The sequence below is a fragment of the Dermacentor albipictus genome, chromosome 8 (genome assembly GCF_038994185.2).
Source record: "Dermacentor albipictus isolate Rhodes 1998 colony chromosome 8, USDA_Dalb.pri_finalv2, whole genome shotgun sequence".
In the NCBI taxonomy this organism is placed as follows: domain Eukaryota; kingdom Metazoa; phylum Arthropoda; class Arachnida; order Ixodida; family Ixodidae; genus Dermacentor; species Dermacentor albipictus.
Window position 1 is genome coordinate 51,310,462 of NC_091828.1, and position 24,749 is coordinate 51,335,210.

Consider the following 24,749-nt stretch of genomic DNA (forward strand, 5'->3'; position numbering starts at 1 on the left):
GAAAGGTCGTTAACCAGTGGATCGCCTTCTAATCTTTCGCTACATTGCCGAGATTGTACCTGCACGCCAGTGTTAGATGAATGCGTGATCTTGTACAGGCATAAGAATGAAGATACGCGTCTTATGGTAGAGGCATGGCATATCTATAATGGTGGAAGTGCGTGCGTGAGTCAGCCTTCGATTACTTTACATAAGGAAGAGATTAAGTGCCTTAACAGTTATCTCTCACGTAGACCGGCACGTGTACCCGATTGACACGTGGTGTTACCATTCCTGAGCATGCGCAGATGAGTTTTGTGTCTTCTTTCTTTTTTTTTCGCCTCAGTGCTACCTTCAGTTTATAGTCGGCGTTCGTGTTGTCCACTTCTCTTCTCTTGTGTCCTGTCTGCACACCTCACTTCTACTTTGCATAATAAACTGCCCAAAATGATTGCATGATGCAATAACAAGCAGACAAAACAGAAGTGTGTCCCTCTAGCTGTGACGCAGAGTAAAACAAAGGCTCACCGACATTGTTTGTAGGTTTTGTAATTTCTCTAATCATGAATCATCACATACAATGAACTTTATTTAAGGAGCAGGTAACGGTGCTTGTCCTGAGGTTGGTGGCGTCATCAGTCGAAGCTGGTTTTCAGGGTATGACCTGGTCAGCAGATCCTGCCATTGCTCCGGGGCAGAGGATTTGGTGAGGAGAGGCAGTGTCACGTGTGCGCACTGTGATACCATATGGCAGAGCGAGCACGGCGCTTAGGATTTTTTTGCAGGTGTAGTCGTACCATGAAGGCTATGTTGCATGAAACAGTGTCCTGTGTGTAAACAGTTTTGTCCATAGCTTTCTCCATGCAATGGCCTCCTCTCTCATCAATTTGTGATGCAGTGGAAGATGGATTCTTCTGCCGAGTTTGTAATGCACTACAATTCCAGTATATCATCTGGGCGTGGCTTCGTCTTGGTCCTCTGCGTCATGGACTTCCAGCAGGTTAGCCTGAAGAGCACGTTCACATGCTGCTGCGTTTCGCACCAGGAGCTTGTGCCCGCGAGCAAACTGTGTATACGTCCGGGAGGTATCTGGTCTTTTTGAGTATGTGTAAAACAGGAGCACTTATCCATCCAGGTTGGTAGTGCCTACACACTGCTTGCAAGTCCGCTATCACCACTAATTGCTCCTTCTCCTTCAGTGTCGCAGCAGAGAGGGCGACCGCAGACATTTTTGCCGAGTCTATGGCCCAGGTCGTGAGCTGTTCTCCTCTAACGTTTGTTACTCTCACTGCTTGCGCCTCCATTCCTCTGCACACTGCGGCATCCGCACAGACAACATGCTTCTTGTCTTCATACGCCTTTCTGAGCATCTTGATTCTTCCCATTTCTCTACCCTGGTGACACTCAGGATCCATGCCACGTGGCAGCACCGCAACATTTATGTGGTTTCTTAGCTGCAACAATGTTCTTTTCTTGCCTCTGTTGTTTTCTTCTGCTCGGTGTCCAAAGCTTCTCAAGGTGTCTCTTCCTGGCTTGGTCAGCTTGAGTCTCTCGAGCTGGCTTCTTCCATGACCTGCTGCCAGCATTTCACAAGTGTTGTGGACAGGGATGCTACAGGCGCATGCCATTTTGGAGCAGGTTTTAGGCAGGTTGTGAAAGCAATTGCAAACTATATTAAATGGCGTTCTTATAGTGGGCAAGGTATAGAAAGTAGTAAGCGGTCACTCATCCACAAACAAAATTTAAACACTCAACATAACCCACCCCATTCATCACAGTGCTTACTATAGACTGTGGCGAAGCGATGGTGCGTAAGAGGCATGCACAGACCACTCCAACGGCTTAGAAAAGCATGGAAGCACTCAGACATGCTACAACCAGAATTCGGAGGAGGTTTGAGAACACTGAGCATGATCTTACTGCTATAAATGCATTCTTTATGATGGAGCACTGTGAAAAACAATTATGCTAATAATACAGCACAGCCTAATACAGGCACACCCTCCTTCTCTACCTCTCTTCTCTACCTCTAAATGGAATTGGCTACATTAATTTCTTCATTTTTGCATTCCTGCAAGGCCATTATCTCCCCATTATACAAGTCCTTCAAGTTAAAGTAGCGTTAATGTTTACAAAACAAATGCTGTCTATGCAAATAGTTAGTTAATCTACTATGGGAGACAGTTTTTCAAACAAATACAGCGGACATATAAAACTTTTTTTTTATTTGGAGATTTATGGTATATATACATATATAGGTGTACATTAAAAATTTTAAGGATCATATTGAAGCAAACTACGTGTTGTCCGATTCTTGAACAGAAATAATTATCAAATTTGACACTCTGTAGGATAATTTCACATTCATAGGCACGAGTCTAAATGAAAACCCACACCGGTCCCCACAAAGATCCCCACAAGTGATGTAGCTCATTATTAGACATTAGACATTATTTATTTCATCATAAATTTGTACATCAACATAAGCAAACAACTGTTGGGCCCATAGCCAAGGCTAGTGTGGGCGCATGTGGTATACATGCGTTTGTGCTGCGGCGATCAGGACAGTGATGAACAAATGCGTATTGATTATACATAAATGTCAGCTGATGTAGGGCAGTAGTGCAACACTGCCATAACCTCCGCCGGCCGGCATGCCAGATAATCACCTACATCACATAGAGTGTTTGTCTGCCTAGGGACTTTCGCTTTGGAATTTTAAATTACATTACTGAGTCATCGACCAGAATACTGAATTTTTCACAAAAACGCCCAAATAATTGCGTGGGCCTTCTGAACTTTTAACTGCTTTTGCAGCACTAGCGGTATAAAAAATTTACTTAATTTTGCCCTGTGCTGTGCTTGACTGATATACTGTATGACTGAAATACTGCGATACCAAGGAAGTAGTTCGGTTTCGGTTGTCTCGCAGCTCAATGCACGTCACACACCATCGCAAAATGTATTTGTTTGCAACATATGACTCTGCAACGCCAAATGATTAGGCTCTGATGCATGAGTTCAGTTCCATGAAACCGTTCGCCGTAGCTGCCAGCATGTCATCCGTAGACCCAATCTTGGCCTCTGGACAATAGATTGGTGCGACCCGCCGTGGTTGCTCAGTGGCTATGGTGTTGGGCTGCTGAGCACGAGGTCGCAGGATTGAATCCCGGCCACGGCGGCCGCATTTCGATGGGGGCGAAATGCGAAAACACCCGTGTGCTTAGATTTAGGTGCACGTTAAAGAACCCCAGGTGGTAAAAATTTCCGGAGTCCTCCACTACGGTGTGCCTCATAATCAGAAAGTGGTTTTGGCACGTAAAACCCAAAATATTATATAATAGATTGGTGCGTGATCTCAAAATCAACACCGAGGTGCTTGACTGGTTTGAATAAGCTTGAGGCCACCTAGCCGCGACAACCTGCTGCACGGTTGCCACCATGTCAGCTGGCAGTGAATTTTTGTTATGGCCATACGATCCAAGCAGCTTAAACATAGGCTGAACTGGCAACACTTTTGTCAGTATCCTGCTTCGAGAGTTGCTGTTTGGTGCAGAGTTGACCAATATCTTAGTAGTCAAAAACAAAAAGGACACAGGAGAGAAATCGAATACATCGCGTAAAAATTGTTCCCGGCCACCATGTCTGCAACATTGTGCACATCATGTTGGAAGTATGGAACAAGACACAATAAAGTGTTCAAAAGATTAATTACCACTTTACATAGGTCACACAAGTGAGGACCGCAGGGTCTTGCTCGGTGCCAGCGCGATCGCTCTAAACTGCCTGAAGCGCAATGCTGTGCTGTTGCCTAAGCAGCCCACACGCAACGGGGTGGAAGGCATCCAAAATAGACAACAGCCCAAGATTGAACAGTGGTATGATCCAGGCTCAACTAACTCGGTCTTGACTCTGCCCATCGCGAAGTTAACGCAGCTGCTGGTTCGCCATGCCACATTCGATGGTGTGGAGGAACAGTGCCTTCAGTACAAAGTTCCATTTTAAAAAACCAAACCAATACTTTCGGTGCAGGGTGGGCGTAGATTTGGGATGAAGGATGTAGGAGGATTCAGTGCATTTGGTGGAGCGGTAGCATCACTGTGTGGATATGCAAGCTCAGTAGGTTTTCCGTTTATTTATATTTTAATCATTTATTTCGGCATCTGTAATGCTCAATTTATGCTGTATATAAATGATTTAGCTCAAAACATACTCTAAGCAATTAAAGAAAGTTATTATGTCAGCACGGACAACAAAAAATGAGTCCATAATTGTGCAGAAAGGCCAGAGTTCACGGAGCCATCTTTAGTCTTTCCGGCTGCTGAGTGCCACAACCTTGGTATCGTTTACTCAAAGTTCTGCCTTTCCGTTCCTGCACTCCTTTATTACGATGGCTGCATAGGAAGAGAACACATTCACACACATGGACACACACGCACACACAAAACATCAGCCACATGGCGTGCAATTTGCAAGGTGCGTTCGCAAGCAGCTGCTTGTAATTCAATCATATGACCATCTCCATCGGCGGAAGTTTCCATTTATTGTCTCAGCATTCCTTTGTGGTGGCAGATTTCATTATAGTGAAATCCCATGCAAACATACTTCATTATATTGAGGTTCTAAGTTACATGGTGTTCTATGGACAAGAGGTTATATCCAGAATTTCGTTATATTGAAGTTCGTTATATCGAGATTTAACTGTACACTGAATGACACTTTGCCACCATCAGTTAATATCTAGAAATATTTTGACCATAACTAATGATCCGTCAGGGAATGTGCACCTTATTTCGCTACGAATGCTAATTGCACACTAAATATCTTGGTCGTAATTTTTTCTCTTCTACAGAAAGTGACACTTTACGAAACCCAGGTTCACTCAAAACTACAGGTTTACCCACTCAAATAAATCTAAGCACCAGTCAATTTAATTTGAGCACCAGTCAATTTAATCCAAAAACCACTTAATTTAATCCAGACGCCTGCAAAGACACTCCAAACGCTAGTGAATTTCATCCAAGCATGATAACACAATTCAAGAACCTTTAAATTTCAAGGCAACTGAAATTTAACAAAAATATTAGGGGTTACTATACCTTCAAAATAAGAAAGCCAAAGAGAGACGAGTAGTTTTGCTGCAACGTGCTTAACAACTACTTCTGGACTTTTCTTTCCCCTTCTTTGTCATGAGACTGACAGAGCAGATGACAATTATCGTAATTAATTGAGAAAAAATGTCAACATGAGATCGTTAAGAGAGTTAATGACGCACATATAATTTGGTAATGGCTATCAAACAGAACAATAAAGAGTGAGTCATTGATACTAGGTAATGGTAGGCTTTGGTCACTAGTGAATACGACTCGCTATTTTACTACAATATCTGTAGCCTCCAACCAAAAACTTTGTCATCAATACCACTAAAATTCTAATGAAATAACAATCAACTGCATTATGCACCAAACTGATAAGCTTGAGCCACTAGTGACCCCAAGCGAAATACAATGCGCAGTTCAGTGTTGTCGCTATACTGCACACAATAACATCATGTATATAAAATGAAATGTCAAAAAACGAGTGACTCAACAATACCTACTATGAAGCTGTATGCCTAGGTCACTAGTGAATATTATCCAGATGTAATAATATAAACACATTTTTGTTACCACTGCTAACATATAACACTGAGTTATTAGTGATCACTAGTGATGCGCTGACTGCAATGTTTCCCTACTTTCATGCAGAATAGCGTCATAGATATCAAATGAAATGTCATCGACGACAGTACCTAAAATATAATAACTTGGAAATGTTAAGCTCGAGTCACTAGTGATGAAGAATCACTTTGTGTAGTGTGACCGCTGCAGCCATCATTCGGGCCCATCTTCCTCATCTTCAGCACTGGTTCCTTGTGTATTTGTTCAAGGAGAATAAAATTCACTTCAATTCAATATTCAATGGCATAAGTGAGTGTCAATAAATTAGTTTTAATCAGTCAACATTTCTAATTGATATTGGAGATATTACAATGATCATAGTGATAAGCTATTTTTAGTATTCTTGTACTTGCATGCATCATGGATATGAAACAAAAACCTTTTTGAAACATCGATTCAGTTATGATAACTAGGAGACGCAGAAATGTAGTCACTAGTGATCACGGATCATATTTCTTTATGACAGCGACAGCCATCCCTCATGCAAGTCATCATTGATATCTATCAAAATATCATTATATGAGGATTTTTTTCTGCTACCATTGGTAAGTGATAATGCGGACTGATTAGTCATCACTAGTGATAAGCTCTGTTTTGTGTTTTTGTACTTTCACACACGACAAACTCATGGGTATCAAATTAAAAATGAGTCAAATGACTATTCAAGTTTAATCCCTAGGAGATACTAGGAATTTGTCTACAGTTACCTCGAATCAATTTGTTTGGTATGACAGCGGTAGCCATCATTTATTCATTTTGCCACACGTATGAGCGTGTTTCTATACATACGTTTCTCTATTTAAGATTGCAGATGTGGTTGAAACAGTGGCGCTCACTAGTGATTATGTACACTTAGATTTTTTCAACTATTCACAAATCACAGCTTCAAGGACATAAACTGAAAGACCGTATAAAAGGTGATTGCATTATGGGAATTGGGAAAATTGGAGTTTGAGCCAGTAGTAAATATCGATAACCTCTTTAACGTGATAGCATTTACGTGTACATGCTACTGTTGAGTAGAATGAAGTGTCAGTATACCAGCGGTTAGCTGAAGAATAAAAGAATATCAGCTAGTCATTAGTGACAGGCATTAATTTTGCACAGTTCTGTCTCGTCGGCATTTACAATCCTTCAATGTAAGGGTATCACATGAGCAGTCGTCAGCAAGGTTATTAAATTATGTTGTGTAGGAGCTCATATGCTGAAGTCCACAGAGATGACAAGCGAACAGAGCATTGATGGTGCCTTCTAATGCAAACGGCAGCTGTGATGCATACAGGACGGTTTCGCAAGTATCGTATGATTAGAGAAATGTGGCCAATTTGACAATTTGGTATTATAAGTTTATTAAAACGGCGTATGGCGTGAAGCAGTAAAAAGGTGAGTACAAAGGACAAAATGCTCAACAGGTCTGTAAGGAATAAAACGACTGCGTGTCGACAGGTTATGATTGCTCAGTACGACTGCTTCAATGGAAGCCCGTTTTGCGTGGCCTGTGCGCATGGTTCTGTCGTCTTTCTTCTGTTCACAACATGCTGCTACATGCGAGGAAACAGACGAGTCGGTTGATTATGACAATGCTCCTTCTATTTGATGTTCTTCAGTTAGCTGTGCATGAGGAAGTCATTGGCATTGTCCAGATTTTCTTGGTGGTTTCCTTAAGCACATTGTCCTCACGAAGTTCTTCAGCTGCCGGCAGTCGAATCAGTGCAAGTTGTACCTGCTCTCTTTGTCACTTTCCGAGTCAGCAACAAGCTGACACGCTCACTGCGGTGGCGACTGCGGTTGCTACTCGTGTCCCACCAGGCTGGAGAGGAAGCCCAGGAATCACCTGACAGTGTTCGAGCAACCGCAGATTTGTCAGAGAGGTTTGTTTCTTTTTCTTTTTGGACCAGTTCATCAATAGCAGGTCATCCATATCATTCTTGTTCTCCACTTAGGCGCCAGGAAGGCGTTTGCTGATACACTAGCGTGACGATCTGCCGTACATGACATTGCCGCAACACTTTCGATCGAACTTAAGTCGTCTAGCATTGAGTCATTGGGCGCCTTTGGCGGTAGTGGACTCTGCGGTGTAGTTCGCGGAAAATAGCTCTGCCAGTCGACGAAGGTGAGCCTTTTAGTCAGGAAATCGGTGTGGTCGTATACGACTGGGTCGGGGTTGTGAGGTCCTTTATGGAGCAGTAGTGCTCACGTGGGTCTGCTCTAAACTGCGGTGGCTGCTAGCAGCGGTCTTTTTCGATTGTAACGTAGCCATTCGTGCAACGGTGTTTGTAGCAGCTTGTGTCCTTTTTGTGGTTGTTCATGGTCTTAGGAGGCCTTGACTCTGTCGTCGATATGTTGTACCCATGCTTGTGGTTCCGAACACTGCTTCGCCAGTGTTGTTCGTTCTCCTCGCTGCAGTGGTGGTGGTGGTGGTGGGAGGATCAAGGGTGGTAGCAATTTTGTCATTTATATTTCTGATGGCCACTGGACAGGCTCTGAATCTGCCACACCCTTCGCACAATGTAGGGCGAATGGGCAGGTGTGTATGAATCATGGGCTAGCTTGGGTTGTATACCATATGGTTAGTCCCTGACATCTGTTCTGCGCACATTGCATGGTGTGGGGATTGAGGTGCCTTCCTCTGTCTCGTCCCCCAGTTGTTGCGCTGTGCTTCGGGAATTGCCACCATAACGCCAACATGCTTGACACAGCTAGTGCGCCGAAGCTAATCTCCTGCACAAACTGCGCTTATCGCTCCCAGGGTGGAATCACCACGCGAGCTAGGGTGGTCAAGATGCGCCCCAATCGGCCTACCGAGTGGCGGTCCCTGGGCACCCTCTCCACGCGAGCTCTCTTTCACTGAGCGCTTCATTCCCACGGAAGATGCTCACAGGCTCGCAACGAGGTAGTTACAAGGACCTTTGCTCCTGCAATTTCTTGTTTTCACGCTTGGTGGACTGCTTTGCAGTTAGCCCTAGCGCAGCGGGCATGCAGTGCCAGTTTCCAGTTTGCTCAACTCTTTGCAACGTCCATGAAGCAGGTGCCTACTAGCACCCCCAATGTTCTGTTCCCGCTCGCTGGCTGCTTTTCGTCCCGAGTGCAGTTGAGTACCCCATGTGCCACAACAGAGCCACCCTGCTCGAGTGTCCGCACTAACTCACTCACTGGCCTCTCTTCGTCTCGAGCGCCTTTCTCTCACGAATTCGCCACAGACCAGACAGTCACATGTCACTATGAGTGAAGTTACAGCAGTGCGATGTAGATAGGTGCACTTGTGAGATATACGTCAAATCTCCAGCTGGGAGCACGAAACTCGCGAGAAGAAGGGCGAATGGCATTTGGTTTGAAATTTGAGCTCTTTCCATGGCCCATAGCGATGTAATACTTAGCAGACACGATCGCTAGCACACATTGTATACACGGTGCTTGTTGGCTCAAAATGGCCACATCTGGTGAGGGGCCCCTTAACATCTTGGACCCAGCCATCACTAAGTTGAAAATGCTCAATGTTCATATGAAGCGCTACGGCTTCTGCCTTTTGATTTAAAACATCACCGGACACCAGCACTAGCATAGCGATCATGGCTTTCAGTCACATTAGAAAAGCTTCAAGTTTTGGGTGGGCACTGTGGCTTACATTCTTCTGTCGAGATCGGGAAGATTTCTTAGCGGCTTCCAAAATCTGCACCTTGTTTATGTACACTGATATTGTCTGCTTAGAAAGTTCTAATACTTTTGCGACGTCTGATTGCGACAGGTCACTGCATTTTCCTGATAATGGTGGCCTTCTTTTCCATCGTCAACATGCTATGATTTCCTCACTTCAAACCCTTTGTTGAGTTGGCAGCAGATGACGAAGGCAGTGTCGGCACCATTGTTAACAACTGGCGATGAAACCACGGAAGACAATCGGTTCTTGAAGTGGCTAAGCCTAGCATCACAGTATGCAGCTGAAGAAAACCACAATGCACATGAGAGGCGATACAAAGAGTACCACTGGCCATATGCGACTGACGAGTGCCGACAGCAATGAGAGCACAAAGGCACGTGGGAGAGTGCACCAAGCGATGCCTATTGAGGCTGCATCTTAAATGGTAGCTCTGAATTGGCATGCGAGATGTGTGCAACGCTGCTTTGAGGCTGCAGGAAAACATATTGACAGCGATGTTTGCATTTTCGGTAGCTTCGAACTTGCAATCATGAGAAAAATTCAGAAAAATTTAACGAGAACAGTTCGAAACATTCAACATTTTCGCCATTATCATACATAACTATACATGGAGCCCATGGCAATAATATGGCAGAGTCTAAATATTCGGGCAGGCCCAGAAAATAGGGGGTCTAAAAGATCGGTCGGTGACTGTATCATTATTATGTTGTGAAAAAGAACATATTTGAATTCCACACACGTGGCAATAATATGGCAGAGTTCAAATACAGGCGAACCTGGCTATATCGAACTTGCAAAAAAAATGCCTATGAGTTCGATATAGAGGGTAATTCGATATAAGCCTGCTAATTAGTTGGATGTCATAAAAGCACATACCATTTATAAAATCACTTTATTGATGAAACTAGCTTTAGTTTCGCAAGAAAAAGTCCTGTATTTGCTTCTGCTTGGGCAATTCCGCTGCAACCGCACCCACCTGATTTACCAAGGAAGGTTGGGCTTTGGTCAGTTGTCGCAAAATAAAGCATTCTTGTTTGTAGTTGTAAATATGAAGAAAGCGGCTGGATATGTTTTTGTCATTATTGTGGCAAACATGCAAACTTTGTCCAAACACAAGTTGCGCAAGAATACCATGTCAGGGCTTTATAACTGCATTTGAAAACAATGTGATAAAATGGGTGGAAGCGCAAAGCAAGATTATGGCAGTGTGCTGTATGGTTTACATGAATAGAAAGTAGCGAGCAACCGTCGATTTTCAGTGGAGGCTTTGTTGTAAAACAGCTACACTGTTGACAGTGAACTTGAAGACAGTGCTGATAGAATTCTCTTGTGAGCACCATGGACGAGTTCTCCTGATGACAGCAGATTCAATTCATTGCAAGGCATTTGAACTGCTCACTAGTGTCTCATTTCCCAAAGCGAAAAGGCTTCACTTTTCGCATCAGCAAAGGTGGACAGCACATTGTAACAAGAGTGCTGAGGAAGAATAACTATCCGCTGGGACAAACTGTTGGTACCAAAGAGGTTCCATCGGCCACTGCAGTCTGTAAACACGGTAAAAAAAAAACCCGAAGCTGCTATCAACAGGAGAGGACCAAAACCAGCCTTCACCTCAAGACGCGTACAGGTCGTCTGAAGCGATTGCTGGCGGGCACCTCAGGAGCCCAGTGCATGCTGCTCATTGCCTGATGGGAGTGTTGCGCATGCCTAGTCCTGCTTAGTCATCGCCAATGATGTGCTCTGGGGTGTCGTGACCAAAACCTGTCCCAGGACAAGAATCCTTACAGTTCCTGTGCCATGTTCAGCTCGCTCAATGAATGAGCATATTGATAAAACAAGGTGTGTTTTATAGTTGACTGCATTATGTTTGAATTTTATTCACATCAAATCCAGAGGTCAACTTACATTCTCCATTGATTTATATTCATGTTCTTACACTCATACACCGATCTATACATAACTAAAAGACTCACTGGGTGTAACATTATTGTGGACCAATGTAAGGGCCACAACACCAGGACAAGAGGGCTCTGGATTAAGCTCTGCCATCTAAGGTAGTTCAATGTGCTCAGTAGGGCAGTATTCTTGCCTTTTGCCTCAATCACTATGCAGGACACAATACAATACCTCAGCGACAGAACATCACAAACACTTAAGCAAGTCGTGCCAAGCTAGGCAGACTTGGTCATTTACCACACTCGTATAAGCAGGCAAATGTAAACAAAGTGCCGGTCATTGCCCACCTGAGGTGGAGCTTAACTGCTCCACAGCCTCCATAGTCTGCACGCTCCTAGACTCGCTCCCTGGTTTGAACGAGCACCCAACAGACTTGTCAGCGAGAGACAAGCTGCACTGCATGCCAACCTCGACCTGACCACCGATCTTTGAAGGGGCATGGCATGCCATTTTGGCAGTGATGCTTTCATCTACGCTCATCGCATTTGTGAGGCCTGCAGAAAATAAGTGAGGCAATTGCAGTGCTGTTACAGCATCAAGAACAAGAGGTAAACACAAAAGAATAAATACAGGAGCACTTCACAATGCATAGCCCAGGAACACCAAATAACCGTTCCGGTTCAGTATTCCTAAAGGTCTACAAAGGACAATCCACATTGAATACTTGAAAGCAGGCCAATCTCTTCTTTGTGGAAGGCTTACAACAGCAGAACCTGTTTGATACACTTTTTCATCTCATGCATTTTAAAGCTATTGGTGTAGTCCAACTAATGAAAAATTGTTGCAACATCCTAAGCTCAATGCAATCAGCCTATTTAATGTCAACTGTAGGATCTCCAATCACCCCATGTCTTGTGCCAGCTGATACCATCCCGTGCTTGAAAACTTTCTATGCCCTCACGCTACCTGTCTGATGTCCAGGATTGCATCTCAATTCCACTGATAAGAATTCAGTAACCCTGATAGGCCGTCGGTTACCTGCCCTACACATTACATTGCTGGTCCAAATATAATTTTTAATGCAACAGCGTTCTTCAAGAACTTTAACAACTTAGCGGTAGGTCTGTACGTATGTATGTACAACTGCACATAACCTCTTTACTGCCAACTTGTGTTTGTGTGTAGTCTATGATCAAATGGGTAGAGCATTTGGTCGCTGTGCTGTTAATGGGAACTGGGTTCAAAACTAACTGCCGGCCCAACTTCGGTCGCTCAGCATGTAACAATGGGCATGTGCTGCTATTCAACAAACTTCTTTGATGCCAAGTTGGGTCACTGGGTATGAGTCACTCGGCATGTGCCATTGTTCAATGAGCAGCCGCTCCCAGTGATCTCCAATTACCCCCGTCTTGCCATCTAATTTTAACCTGACTGTGTCTAGGTTGGCTGGCCTGAACATCATTAAAACACTGAGAAAATGAGAAAACGTCATTACACACACTTGTACAGTCATTGTGAAATGTCACACTTACACATTTTGGGGCACTAAATTTTCCATAACAAAATTAACATGAGCTGCAAATTCTGGAAGAATAAGATTTGTGTAGGAAATTAACATTTACAGCACTTCCTTCAAAGCCACTGAAGGCCTCATACTTTGATGCACTGTGAAAAAAATGCAACTGCTTCAGCCAGGAGCATTGTTGCGTTACAGTCACCATGCAGCTTTTAAAAAAGTTCTAGGCAAATTTTTAGTGGCACAAGCATTGAGTGAAACTTCTACTTCTAGCGCAGCAATTGCGGTTTACCTCCTAAAACGACCAGGGAGGTAATTCAAAATAAATCAGAAATAATAGAAAAAAAGTAGAACGCAATATTTATGGCTTTCATTATAGATATGATATTATAGCATAAGTTTAGTTACAAGTTGAGCTAGTGAAGTGTGTGGAATAATTGGAATTAGAAATCATTCAGACGACTAGAAACAAAATTCAAAATAAGAAAAATAGAAGAAAATAGAACTATACAATATTCATGGGTTTCATTATATATATGATACGAGAGTCTAAGTTTAGTCAGAAGTTGAGTTACTAGACTGTCTGGAATAATCAGAATTAATTGGAAATCGCTCATTAATAGACACCAAATACAGAATCGCTGACTTTAAAGACCCACCACGTGAGCACGATTTTACCAAAATTCCTGGAAACCCAGAAGTAGAAAGCGAAAGTAATGATGTCACTGATGACACCACATACAAGGTGGCATGATATTTAATCAGCTAAATAATGGAAAACTGTTGCCTCTGAGTTTGATTCGTCCGTTGCATTTGCCTAAAGTTGAGCTAAAGAACACTGACGGTGAAGTGCAATTGCCACTAGTAGACACCCAAGTCAAAGATTAGGGTCGCCTAGCATTATTTAAGCCTTGGTGGGGTGGCACATTTAGTGTGTACACATAAACGACAATCACATCATGCCTGCTTGAAACTCGAAAAAAAAGTTAAATGGTGACTGGAAGCTGAAGATACCGAGACTATTGCTCAAGTGCTGAGATTTCCCACCCAGGCAACTGATGAAAACCAAGCTCTGCTTGCTTAGTTGGAAAAAAGATGCCCACACAAAAAGCACATGGTCTCATAATTTAGCGCATGTTTGTTGCTGGACCCAACCTTCCTAGCTCTTCGAGACATGTGCTGTCTACCTGTGCTATCACTAAGGTACTGCTGATTAACGATTCTGTTCTTTACAGCAGCGGTTCTTAAATAGGGGTTCACAATACCATCTTTAGGGTCCACAAAGCCCTTGAGTGCAAGTTGAATTCAAGAGAACAGGGTATGGTACATCACACATTTCAATGGGCTGTTATCAAATGAATAGATCAGCTTGCACTTCAACGAAGGTGACACTCTGACTGTAAACAGCCAAAACCACCATGCGGGCTCGCGTAAGATCAGACTTAGTTGGCAGCACAATCACTGGCTCCTCACTGCCAAAGCCCAATTCCTCTTGCAGCACCTGGCAAACTACTTTCTCATCGGTAAGTTAGACACATAAATAGATCTTGTCAGTGTCGGTGAACTGCTCCAGCGTCATTTCTGTATGCGAATGCTTGATGAGGTCAGTAGATGAAGGGGAGTGATCAGGCTCACTAGAGATGCAATTACAGCATGACGACGGCATTTCATGTTGGATCATGAAAACCGCGGAGCTCCAGATTGTGTTTTCGGTCATGGCCTTCATTGGTTTGAAAACATGCCGACTGCAGAGATCAAGTCAATGTTGTAGCTCTTAACACTGTCCTTGGATAGCGCCATGCGACAAAGCATGCGTGACCAATGGAGCTGCTTGAGAGTCCGGATAATCCCTTGGTCCATCTCCCTCAAGTTTTGGGTGAGCATCTTGGATGACATTCTTTTGTTGGCATCCAGAAGATTTCTCAGCAGCTTCCAAAATCTTCATCTTGTTGTTTATGTAGACTGATATTGTCTTATTCGAGAGTTCCAATTCTTTTTTGACAAACGATTGCGACAGGTCACTCTGCACTTTCCTGATAATGGTGGCCTTCTTTTCCATCGTCAATATGCAACGATTTCCTTGTTTCAAAGCCTTTGTCAACTTGGCGGCGGATGACAAAGGCAGTGTCAGCGCCATTGTTGACTGGCTATGAAACCACAGAAGACTATCGGTTGTTGAAACGATTGCACCAAGCATCGTGGTATGCAGCTGAAGCGAAACCCAATGTACAGAAGAAGTGATGCAAACAGTACCACCAACCATATGCATATGCAGCTGACGAGTGCCAACGGAGATGACAGCGCAAAGGTTTATGGGAGAGTGCAGCAAGCGCTGCCAACTATTGAGGCTGTACCAGAAATAGCAGCTCTGAAATGGCATGTGAGATGTGTGCAACACCTGTTTCAGCCAATTACTATATGCAAGAATTTGGCTTAACCGAGTTCATCTTAACGAAAGTTCACTGTATGTCCATTCCTAATCTCTTTCCCACCAACTTGGGTCACTGGGTAGTCTATAGTCAGATGACTAGAGCATCTGGCTGTTGAGCCTAGGGAACCGGGTTCAAAACCAACCGTCAGCCCAACTTGGGTAACTTAGCATGTAACATTGTCTATGCGCTGCTCTTCAACAACAAACCTTTTTGATGTTGAGTTGGGTCGGGTATGTGCCCTTCTTCAATGACCTTGGGCAGCCTTTCCCACTGGTCTCCAATTACCGTTACCTTGTCATCCACTTTTACCCTGATTGTGTCTAGGTTGGCTAGCCTGTTTCCTCTTAATTAGGTCTTCCTTTCTTCAAATTGAGAACAATCCTAGATCTCTCTAACCTATGATCACTACTATTTACCCGACCTCACACTTCTACAACTTGCAGTATGCTAGGGTCGGCACAGAGTATGAAATCTATTTCATTACTTGTGTCCCCATTATGACTTTTCCAGGCCCACTTCCTGTTATTCCACTTCCAGAAGAAGGTATTTATAATGCAGAGGCAATTTTTTTTCCATGAAGTCTGCCACATCTCTCATCTTCTAATTTTAGAGTTCATGACATAGTTGCCAGTTACCTGTTCCGCACCCAATTTTCCCCCACTTTTGCATTATAGGGCGCCTCGAGGTCTGGCCATTTTGAGCTGAGAAGCACAGCGCGTACAATGTTCACTCATAATCAAGGATGCTAAAATTACATCACTACACACCGCGGAAACAGCTAAAATTTCGAACTAAACACCGTTTGCTCTTTTCCTCACGGGCCTGCGCTCCAAGATGAGGGGATGACTTATATCAGCAAAAGCGCCTACATACATGTGTATGCTGTGATGTTGCTCATAGTGACATGTGACACTTCAAGAATTATTCAAGGCAACATGTGTTATTTGTGTAAGCTGTTGTCTCAAGAGACGAAAAATGATATAACACGCAGACCAAATGTCCGCTGTGTTTCTGTTTTACTTTGCACCACAGCCAGAGAGATGTACAGTCGAACCCAATTATATCTATACTGGTTTCAATAATATATCGGTTATAACATTGAAAAGCTGCTGCACTGTAACTTTGGTAAGTTTTCTATGGGGAAATAACCTGCTTACTTCAATGTCCTCATGACGCATTATCATTTATAACGATGAAGCATGGCTGCTGGGCACCCATACCAAAAAGAAATGGAATGCGAAATCCTTGAAAAGAAAGAAGGAAAGGTGAAATGCGAGCCGCCCAGTGCTTCTCTCCACGAGAGATGCACACCAGCCTCGCGCACATTCCTTCCGTCACATTTCCACCCCTCCGAACACGAACAGACTGTGCGCATATATCTGCGCTGCGCCACCCTCCGCAACACGACTGGACTGCTCCAAGTGCACTGCCAATGCTGCCGCACTGCTCCTAGATTGCTCACTCGGCCCTCTCAGCTGGCCCTTTAATCTCTGGCCCTCATTCTGCGCAATTCTGCTAACGGATTAAGTTGCTCATGCTTGTCTTTGTTCATTCATTACGTTGGTCATTCCTGGCCACATTGCCTCTCAGCCTAGTTTGACTTGCCACCGATATGGAAGATGGCTGATTAGCCCACTGATCATCCACAATGCATGACATTGCCGGTGAAAAGAAAGCGCACTGCTATAAATTTCGAAACAAAGTGCTTCTAACTGATGAGGCGATCGTGGCAAACATGCTTGCATCAGATAGCGACGGCAGCGATGACGCAGTAGGGCAGGCTGCCTCAACATTGTCCCCGCGGGAGAGGTCCTGCACATGATTCAGTCCCTCATGAGCTTGTTTTCGAGAGGGACTTTCCGCTTCACTACATGGAGCACCTAAATGCCTTGGAGAAGGATGTCGGCAAGCTTCGCATAAAGCAAGCAAGCCTGACGAACATGCGTCTTTCTTGAGCAAGCCAGTGGGAAGTACGTAGCAAGATGCTTGTGGCAATCATGTCCCAATGTTTCCTCAGCATTTCTCAGGCTGACATACTGCCACGGCAACCTTCCCTCATTTTCTAAAAGGCACCTTTTTGGGCCACCAAAGCGATGCCTCCGCGGTGCTTGTATGTCACTTGTCTCCTGAAACCCCTTTTCGCAGTTGTTACAGCAATGCCATTCTTGAACAACGGCAGTCACGGCTTGTTAACTTGATCACAGTGCGCAGGAAGCAAACTTAAATGAGTTAACACAATCGGAAGCCAGATGGAGGAAGGTGCTGGGGAAAACTGGCCTCCACACCATAATAGTTTTCTCAGAGCAGTTACAGCATCCCCCATTTTGATTTCTTTTTCATGTAGCCCAGTTACAATTATTGTTTACAGTAATGAAATTTTCATAGCACTTAAATATTGTTATAAGTGGGTTTGACTGTGCACCTATTTAAGCATAACTAAGACACTCACTGGGTGTAATGTAGAGCAATGCAGGGGATACCTTGGGCAACTTACCACACTCATGCAAGAGAAGCGCCGGTCACTCCCCACTTAAGGTGATGCTTAATTGTTCCACAGCCTCTGTAGTCTGCATGTATGGAGCTCCATGCTTTGAAGGAGCACCTGACAGACTACTCAGCCAGAGACAAACTGCACTGCATGCCAACCTCGACTTGACGGACGACCTTGGAAGGAGTGTGGCATGCCGGGTGACCTCCTCTGGCAGTTGCTACAGGTTTCATTTGCGATACAGACATACTGTGTTCGTCTCGTGATAATATTGTCCTCGCACACTGCATACTGTGTGTGCGAGTGAAAACATGCAATGGTGAGCGGATGATGGTGGCTCAATCTCGCATGCACAAAGGAGGAAAGAGGGAGGAATCTGCCGTCTTCCGTCGCGTGCATGGCACTGAGGAGGGTAGGGAGGGCAGTTCTGTACTTCGGCCACATGCAGCTGTGCGGGTTTTATCTTGAACGCAATCTGGTTTGGGGGCACAGCCTAGGTGGGCTGATGGCTCGTAGCTTTGCATGCGCTGTATTCTCGTTGGTCAGTTTAAGTTGAAACAATAGACAGTGCCAAGGTCACTTCGCTCACTGATGCTGCCGTGATTCCTCGTGCCAGCGTTTTGACAGCGAGCATCCTCGGTCATCGAGTGTGATATGTTAATGCTTGCCTGTTTGCACTGACACTATGCTTGTTAACCTAGATAGCAAGCGAACATTCACAAGGGGGCGTTCTACTCCGACAGCTGCTGCATATGACGTGGCTATATGGCGTGGCTATATGACCTGGGCAGCCTCTACCACTGATCTCCAATTACCCTTATCCTGTCATCTACTTTTACCCTGACTGTATCTAGGAGCCGTGCCTTGAATACGATGTGTGATGAGGACAGTCTAGGTACACCGAGGGCTGACAGCTTCGTATGTGCTACAGCACCCATACGCTTGCGATTAACCCGCGTTCCTGAAGTGAAACGTCACTGTCGCTTTTGTTTCCTCCTCTTGTTTTCGCCTCTGTCCACAGATGGTGTGTGCCACAGGCCTTCAGTAGGGTGCCTCAATCTGGAAGTGCAGCACATCGAGGCACCCTACACCCCAGGATCGGTAGCAGTGGCGATCACTCCGAATGTTCGTCTTAACCAAACAGCATGGGTTTGTATAAAGTGGATTTTTTTGCATTGAATCTATAGAACACCTACCAAATGTTCCCATGCTGTCCATTATATGCAAGAGTTTGGCTTAATCGAGTTCATATGAAAGTTCACTGTATGTCCATACCCAACCTCTTTCCCGCCAACTTCGGTCACTGGGTAGTCTATATAGTCAAATGACTAGAGCATCTGGCTGTTGAGCTTAGGGAACTGGGTTCAAAACCAACCGTCAGCCCAACTTGGGTCACTTAGCATGTAATATTTCCTATGCGCTGCTCTTCAACAACAAACCTTTTTGATGTTGAGTTGGGTCGGGTATGTGCCACTCTTCAATGACCTGGGCAGCCTCTACCACAGATCTCTAATTACCCTTATCCTGTCATCTACTTTTACCCTGACTGTATCTAGGTTGGCTAGCCTTTTTCCTCTTAGTTAGGACTTTCTCTTTTCAAATTGAGAACAATCTTAGACCTCCCTAACTTATGATCACTGCCATTTACCCGAGCTAACATTTCTACACCCTGCACTATTCTAGGGTCGGCACAAAGTATGAATGGAATGGAATGGAAAACTTTATTCACTCTTTAAAGGTTTTAGCGGGTCGAGGCCGAGTCTTCATTCTTGAAGCTTGAGTCCTCTTCAGCCATGGATGGGCCCCTAGTCCAGGGCTCCACTGAGCCGGGCCGCCTCGCATGCGTGCGCTATTAGAGCTCTTTGAGTCTCTAGCTCGCGGCTGGTGAGCCAGCTCTCCCATTGCTCCGCACTTGGTGTTTTGTGTTTGTGGAATGCCTGGTTTCTTGTGCACTCCCATGTAATGTGATATAATGTTGGTTTAGCTCCACACCACGGACAGGTTGCGCTATACTGCGCGGGGAACATCCTACTTAGTAGGTGTAAGTTTGGAAAGGTGCCCGTTTGCAGTCTCCGCCATCCTGCGGCCTCCTCCTTTGTTAATGCTTTATGTGGTGGCGGATATTGATATCTCAGACCTTTATAGAGGTTTAATAGCTCTGAATAGCTGTTCCCGCAGTTGATCTGTGGCCCCTCTGGGGCGGTTGACGTTCCTGCTCGGCTGGTCATCCCTCGAGCTAGGCAGTCCGCCCCTTCGTTGCCCCTGATCCCTGCGTGGCTTGGTATCCAGATAATGTTATGTGTGGGTTGTCCCTCAGCGATTGGAACTCTGCTGAGGATCTTGAGCGCCGTGTTACTTATTCTGCCTCTTATATAGCTCCGGCACGCCTCTTGTGAATCTGTTAGAATATTGAGCGATATTCCTGCTCTATAACCTTCTTCTGCTGCCAGTGCGACAGCAATTTCCTCTGCCTCGGTTATGTTAGCCACCTCGACCGTGAGTCCTGTGATTAATTCTCTTTGATTATTTACTACAACCGCTGCCGCGTTGTTTTTGTGTGCGTGTGAGTATAGGGACGCATCGGTATAGACTGTGTTGTCCCGATGTCCCATCGTCTTTTCGTAGAATTCTGCCCTAGCCTGTCTCCTACTCGCATGGAGGTTTGGGTCCATGTTGCGAGGGATAGGTTGTATGCGTAGTTTCTTTCTTAGTGGGTCTGGTATTGTGGCCCTGCTACTTTGTGATTTTTCTACTTCCCGACCTAGCTTTGTCAGGAGCGCCCTTCCCGTCGTTGTATTGCTGTATTGTATTGTATTGTATTGTACAGCTTTTCTAGGTCCAATTTCTGTTATTCCGCTTCTGGAAGAAGGTATTCATAATTTGAAGACGATTTCCTACCGTGAACTCTGCCAACACGTCTTGTCTAGTATATCTGGAATTGATGCCATAGTGGCCAGTCGTCCATTCTCCCAGTCAATTTTCCCTCCTTTCGCATTAAATTTACCCATGACTACAGTACACCGAGTCAGGGCCTTTCTCACTGTTAATTCAACATCCCGATAAAACTGTTCTATTTCTCCGAAATTACCACTGGAGACTGGAGAGTAGGATTGTGCTACCTGTAATCAATGTAATTGTAACAATAGCTGCTTTAGGTTTTATTAAGATGACTGCTACCCTTTTATAAATACTATCGCATTGTAGTGACGGCGAACAACCAAAGTGGCATAATGCATTGGGCAAACCTATGCCCAGCAAAACCGGTAACACTCAACACAGTGATAGCAACACGCACACTTAACCATCATCAAAATATCACCTGCGGGTCAAGCGCATCGGCTTTGATACATGATTCGTTGAAGGTTCGATTTGTATCGCTGGTGCCTTCATGCCTTCAAGGAAGTATTACACAATTCGTGTCGCGCATACAATCTGATTACACAAGGTTCGGAGACAACAAACATATCTAGCAATAACATTTGAGAAACTCCTGAACAAAAAGGTGTGTCTTAACCTGCATGACAATATTGTACGAGAGATTGGTCCGTGAAAAACATTTGCCGAAAACAAACTATTTATGCGTATGCATATACAGTAGAATTCATCAATGTTGCCCGCTATGCCCTTACGAATTACAAACACTACCCTATATTCCCTCTTATCTGGAAGATCTCTGTAGCAGAAGACGTGGCTGTTAGTCAGCTCTGTATAAGCTTGCTGTTTTTCTAACCTCATTGCGGCCAACAATATCTCAGGCAATGGCTGATACATAATACATCAAAGAGCCCCACAAGCTAGCCTCACTTGAGACGGTTCGTATGTTAAATGTTGCCAGGTTTAATGTTAAGTAGCAGCCTGTACAGATCCAGAGATTCTTAGAACCCTCTTCCCCTTAGCACGTCCGCAGCTGCACTGGGTACAGTCAAGGACACATTCAAATGGACTGTGGCTAAGGCGGCCGGAGCGGCTGCGGGTCCACACCATGGCGCTGCTGTCGAGCTTCATGTGCTCACAATGAGAGCCCCCGAGTGACACAAACTTCTCCGCACCATTACTATCGCGATGGTGCTTGTCATGCTTGATAAATTTCCAGTGCAGTGTTTGGCTGCTCTGCTGCTGACGGTCGGGACGAAGGGGCGCATGATTCGCCAGTAATTCAGCACTTTTCGCTGTCGCGCAGTAGCGGACGGCCGCAGACCATCAAGCTGTCACACTGTGAAGGAACCAGAACCCGATTTTTTTTTTTGTCGGCGATTTGCAGTTGCAGATACACAAAATGAAGCAGGGCTTAAGTTCACTGTGAAGGAACCAGAACCCGATTTTTTTTTTTTGTCGGCGATTTGCAGTTGCAGACACACAAAATGAAGCAGGGCTTAAGTTCAAAAATGCAGACCATTGCCAACTAGTGAAAAGGCGCCCGGTGTCAAGACGTCTGCTCTTGCATGCATGTCCTTTTTAGCTCGCAGCCTCTCCAAACCTTTAGCATCGGCTTAGCGCTCTTTAATCGTAGGGAGCAAAGCAAGATGGCGCCGCTCGTGTGCCTGCATCTACGTACTGGTGTCCGCAGTATGATGTCGCTCGTGGCGACACATGACTTCGACAATTATTCAAGACAACATTTGTTATCTCTGCGATCTGTTGCATCAATTGACGAATTGAAGTTTAGAGAAATAAAAAAAACATACAAACGGAATGTCTGCGTGTTTTTGTTTTGCTTCGCACCGAAGCAAGAGAGATGTACTTCCGCTTTGTCTGCTTGTTCCCATGGTTGTGCGGTCACATGCGCAGGTACCGAAACTCTGCCCATGTTCTACTGTGTTCCAGCGCGTGATCATGCCCTGCGATCTGCTTCTTCTGCCTCAGTATTAGCATAGCACTTAATTGCGCTACTAGTACGGTTTCCCTACACACAGCGCGGAAAATTTGTGCGCTTCACGAATAGCTTGCGTGCGATGTTGTCACGGAAGTGCATAGCAGTGAAAAAAAAAAAAGTCAGAAAAACGTATGCATCATGCGATCCTCGAGGTCCGGTAAGGGAGAACGCAGGGAAGGCATTTTGCTTGTGGAGGCTAGACAGGACGAGTAGAGAGACTGTCTTGCTTGGCAGTAAAGCCCGCCTGCAGAAATCATGGGTTCGCAGCACTGGAATATTTCTATCTCGGCTATTGATGAGCTGATCTGAGAACTTTCTATGGTAGAATGCTCCCTAGACACGTAAGAACTTACAGCATATAACGAAAATTTGCTATGGGGCCTGGTGAGGGGCCCTTTAAGGTGCCAACCATCAGCTGCAGCCCAAGCTGGGCTTGGAGAACAATTACGCCCCCGACAACTTATTCTGGCAGCGCATCGGACATTGCAGTTACAGCGGCATCATCTCACTCTGTTCCCTACGAATAAAGAGTGCTAAGGTGATGCTGAAGGTTTGGAGAAACTGCGAGCTAAAAAGGACGTGCATGCTAGAGCAGACGCTCAACACCGCACCCTTTTCACTAGTTGGCACTGGTCTGCGTTCTTCAACCCAAGCCATGCTTCATTTTATTGTGTCCTCGACTGAAAATTGCCAACAAAAAAAGAAGAAAAGGAAAAAAAAAACAAGTTCCTTCACAATGCGGTGCTTTGATTACCTGCGGCCAGCCACTACTGCACGACAGCGCAAAGCGCTGAACTACTGGCGACTCTACTGGCATTCTACTGCTGGCGAAACTATTGGCATTCACGCGTCTCTACGTCCCGACTGTCAATAGCAGGAAGGCCGAACGCCGCACTAGAAATTTATCAAGCATGACAAGCACCAGCACGAGAACAAGGGTGCGGAGGAGAAGTTTGAGGTCACTCGGGGTACTCTCATCGTGAGCGCGCAATAGCAGCGCCGTGGTGCGGCTCCGTAGCTGCTCCGGCTGCCTAAGCCATTGTCCATTTCTATCTGTCGTCGACTGTACATGCTGCTCTTCACTTTGATGCCAAGTTGAGTCACTGTGCATGTGCCAGTGTTGAACAAAACTCTTTGACACCACTACCAACAACAACCCTACCACTACCGTAACCAACAATAGTGCGCCAATCATGATTGCTAATGGCATTAAAGTCACCAATCATCTCAAAAGAATGGATGCACCACCAATTTGCTTCATCTTAACCCAATTAAGGCCTATTTTTTTTTCTTCAAGTGCGACCCCTCGGGGTTAAGCTCTTATTTATTGCAGGTTTAACATCTTCAGACAGACCTATCTTGCAAAAAAGTTACAACTTTTTTAGAGTGACGATAAAGTGGCAAATAATATTTTCTGTAGGTAAACATGCATTGTTTATTCATTAGTACACGTACAGATGGGTTTGCATAGATACTTATAACAATAAAATAGATACACCGATATAGATATGTTCCAATTCGGCAATCACTGCCGCCTTGTTCACGTGCTTCGCAGCCGCACTCGGTACGTGATGCTCTTTATTGAACCACGTTGACGCCAACTTCGGTGCCAGTGTGAGCACTTTTCACATTACTTATCATACAAATCATACAATCAACAATTGTGCACCGGTCATCGGACTGCTAATGACATCGAAGTCGCCAATCATCTCTAAATAATTGATGCACAGTCAATTTTCTTCCTCTTAAACCTTTGAGAGTATTTTTCCCCCAAATGTGAACCCTCAGAGTTGAATATTTTTACTGTAGATTTAAAATCTTCAGACTAACAAATTTTGCGGAAAAGTTATCTCAACTTTTTCAGAGTGACAATAGCGTGACCAAACCTATTTTCTGCAGGCAAACATGCATTTTTTATTCATGACTACAGATGGGCTTGCATTACCACTTATCAGATTCATTTTTTTAAATATAGAGAGGCTAGAAAGCAACATAGAGGCGAGAAACAGTGAGGTGCTCCCAGGGCTCGGTGATGGTGAAGAAAGGTCCCTAACCGTTTTTCCATTGATAGGCATGGCCACTGGATCCAACCTTCATGACGACAGAACTCCCAGTTTTAAGAATCATCAATAGCTTTACGGACCAGTAGTTACGATAAAGAAGAGGCCAGCAGTGTGAAGATGACGA

At 44.7% G+C, this 24,749-nt stretch overlaps 1 protein-coding gene across 3 annotated transcripts in view; it reads right to left on the minus strand.

Moving 5' to 3' along the window:
* LOC135896017 (zinc finger protein OZF-like) overlaps nucleotides 1–24,749 on the minus strand; it is a 76,689-nt gene that overhangs the window by 22,932 nt on the left and 29,008 nt on the right. For 2 of the 3 annotated variants that reach the window (XM_065424287.2, XM_065424288.2), the window contains exon 3: nucleotides 11,601–11,807. The exons of the other annotated variant lie outside the window; for it this stretch is intronic. In XM_065424287.2, coding sequence (XP_065280359.1) covers nucleotides 11,601–11,807 — 207 coding nt within the window. The remainder of the gene's footprint in view (nucleotides 1–11,600; nucleotides 11,808–24,749) is intronic. 3 annotated transcript variants of the gene reach the window in all.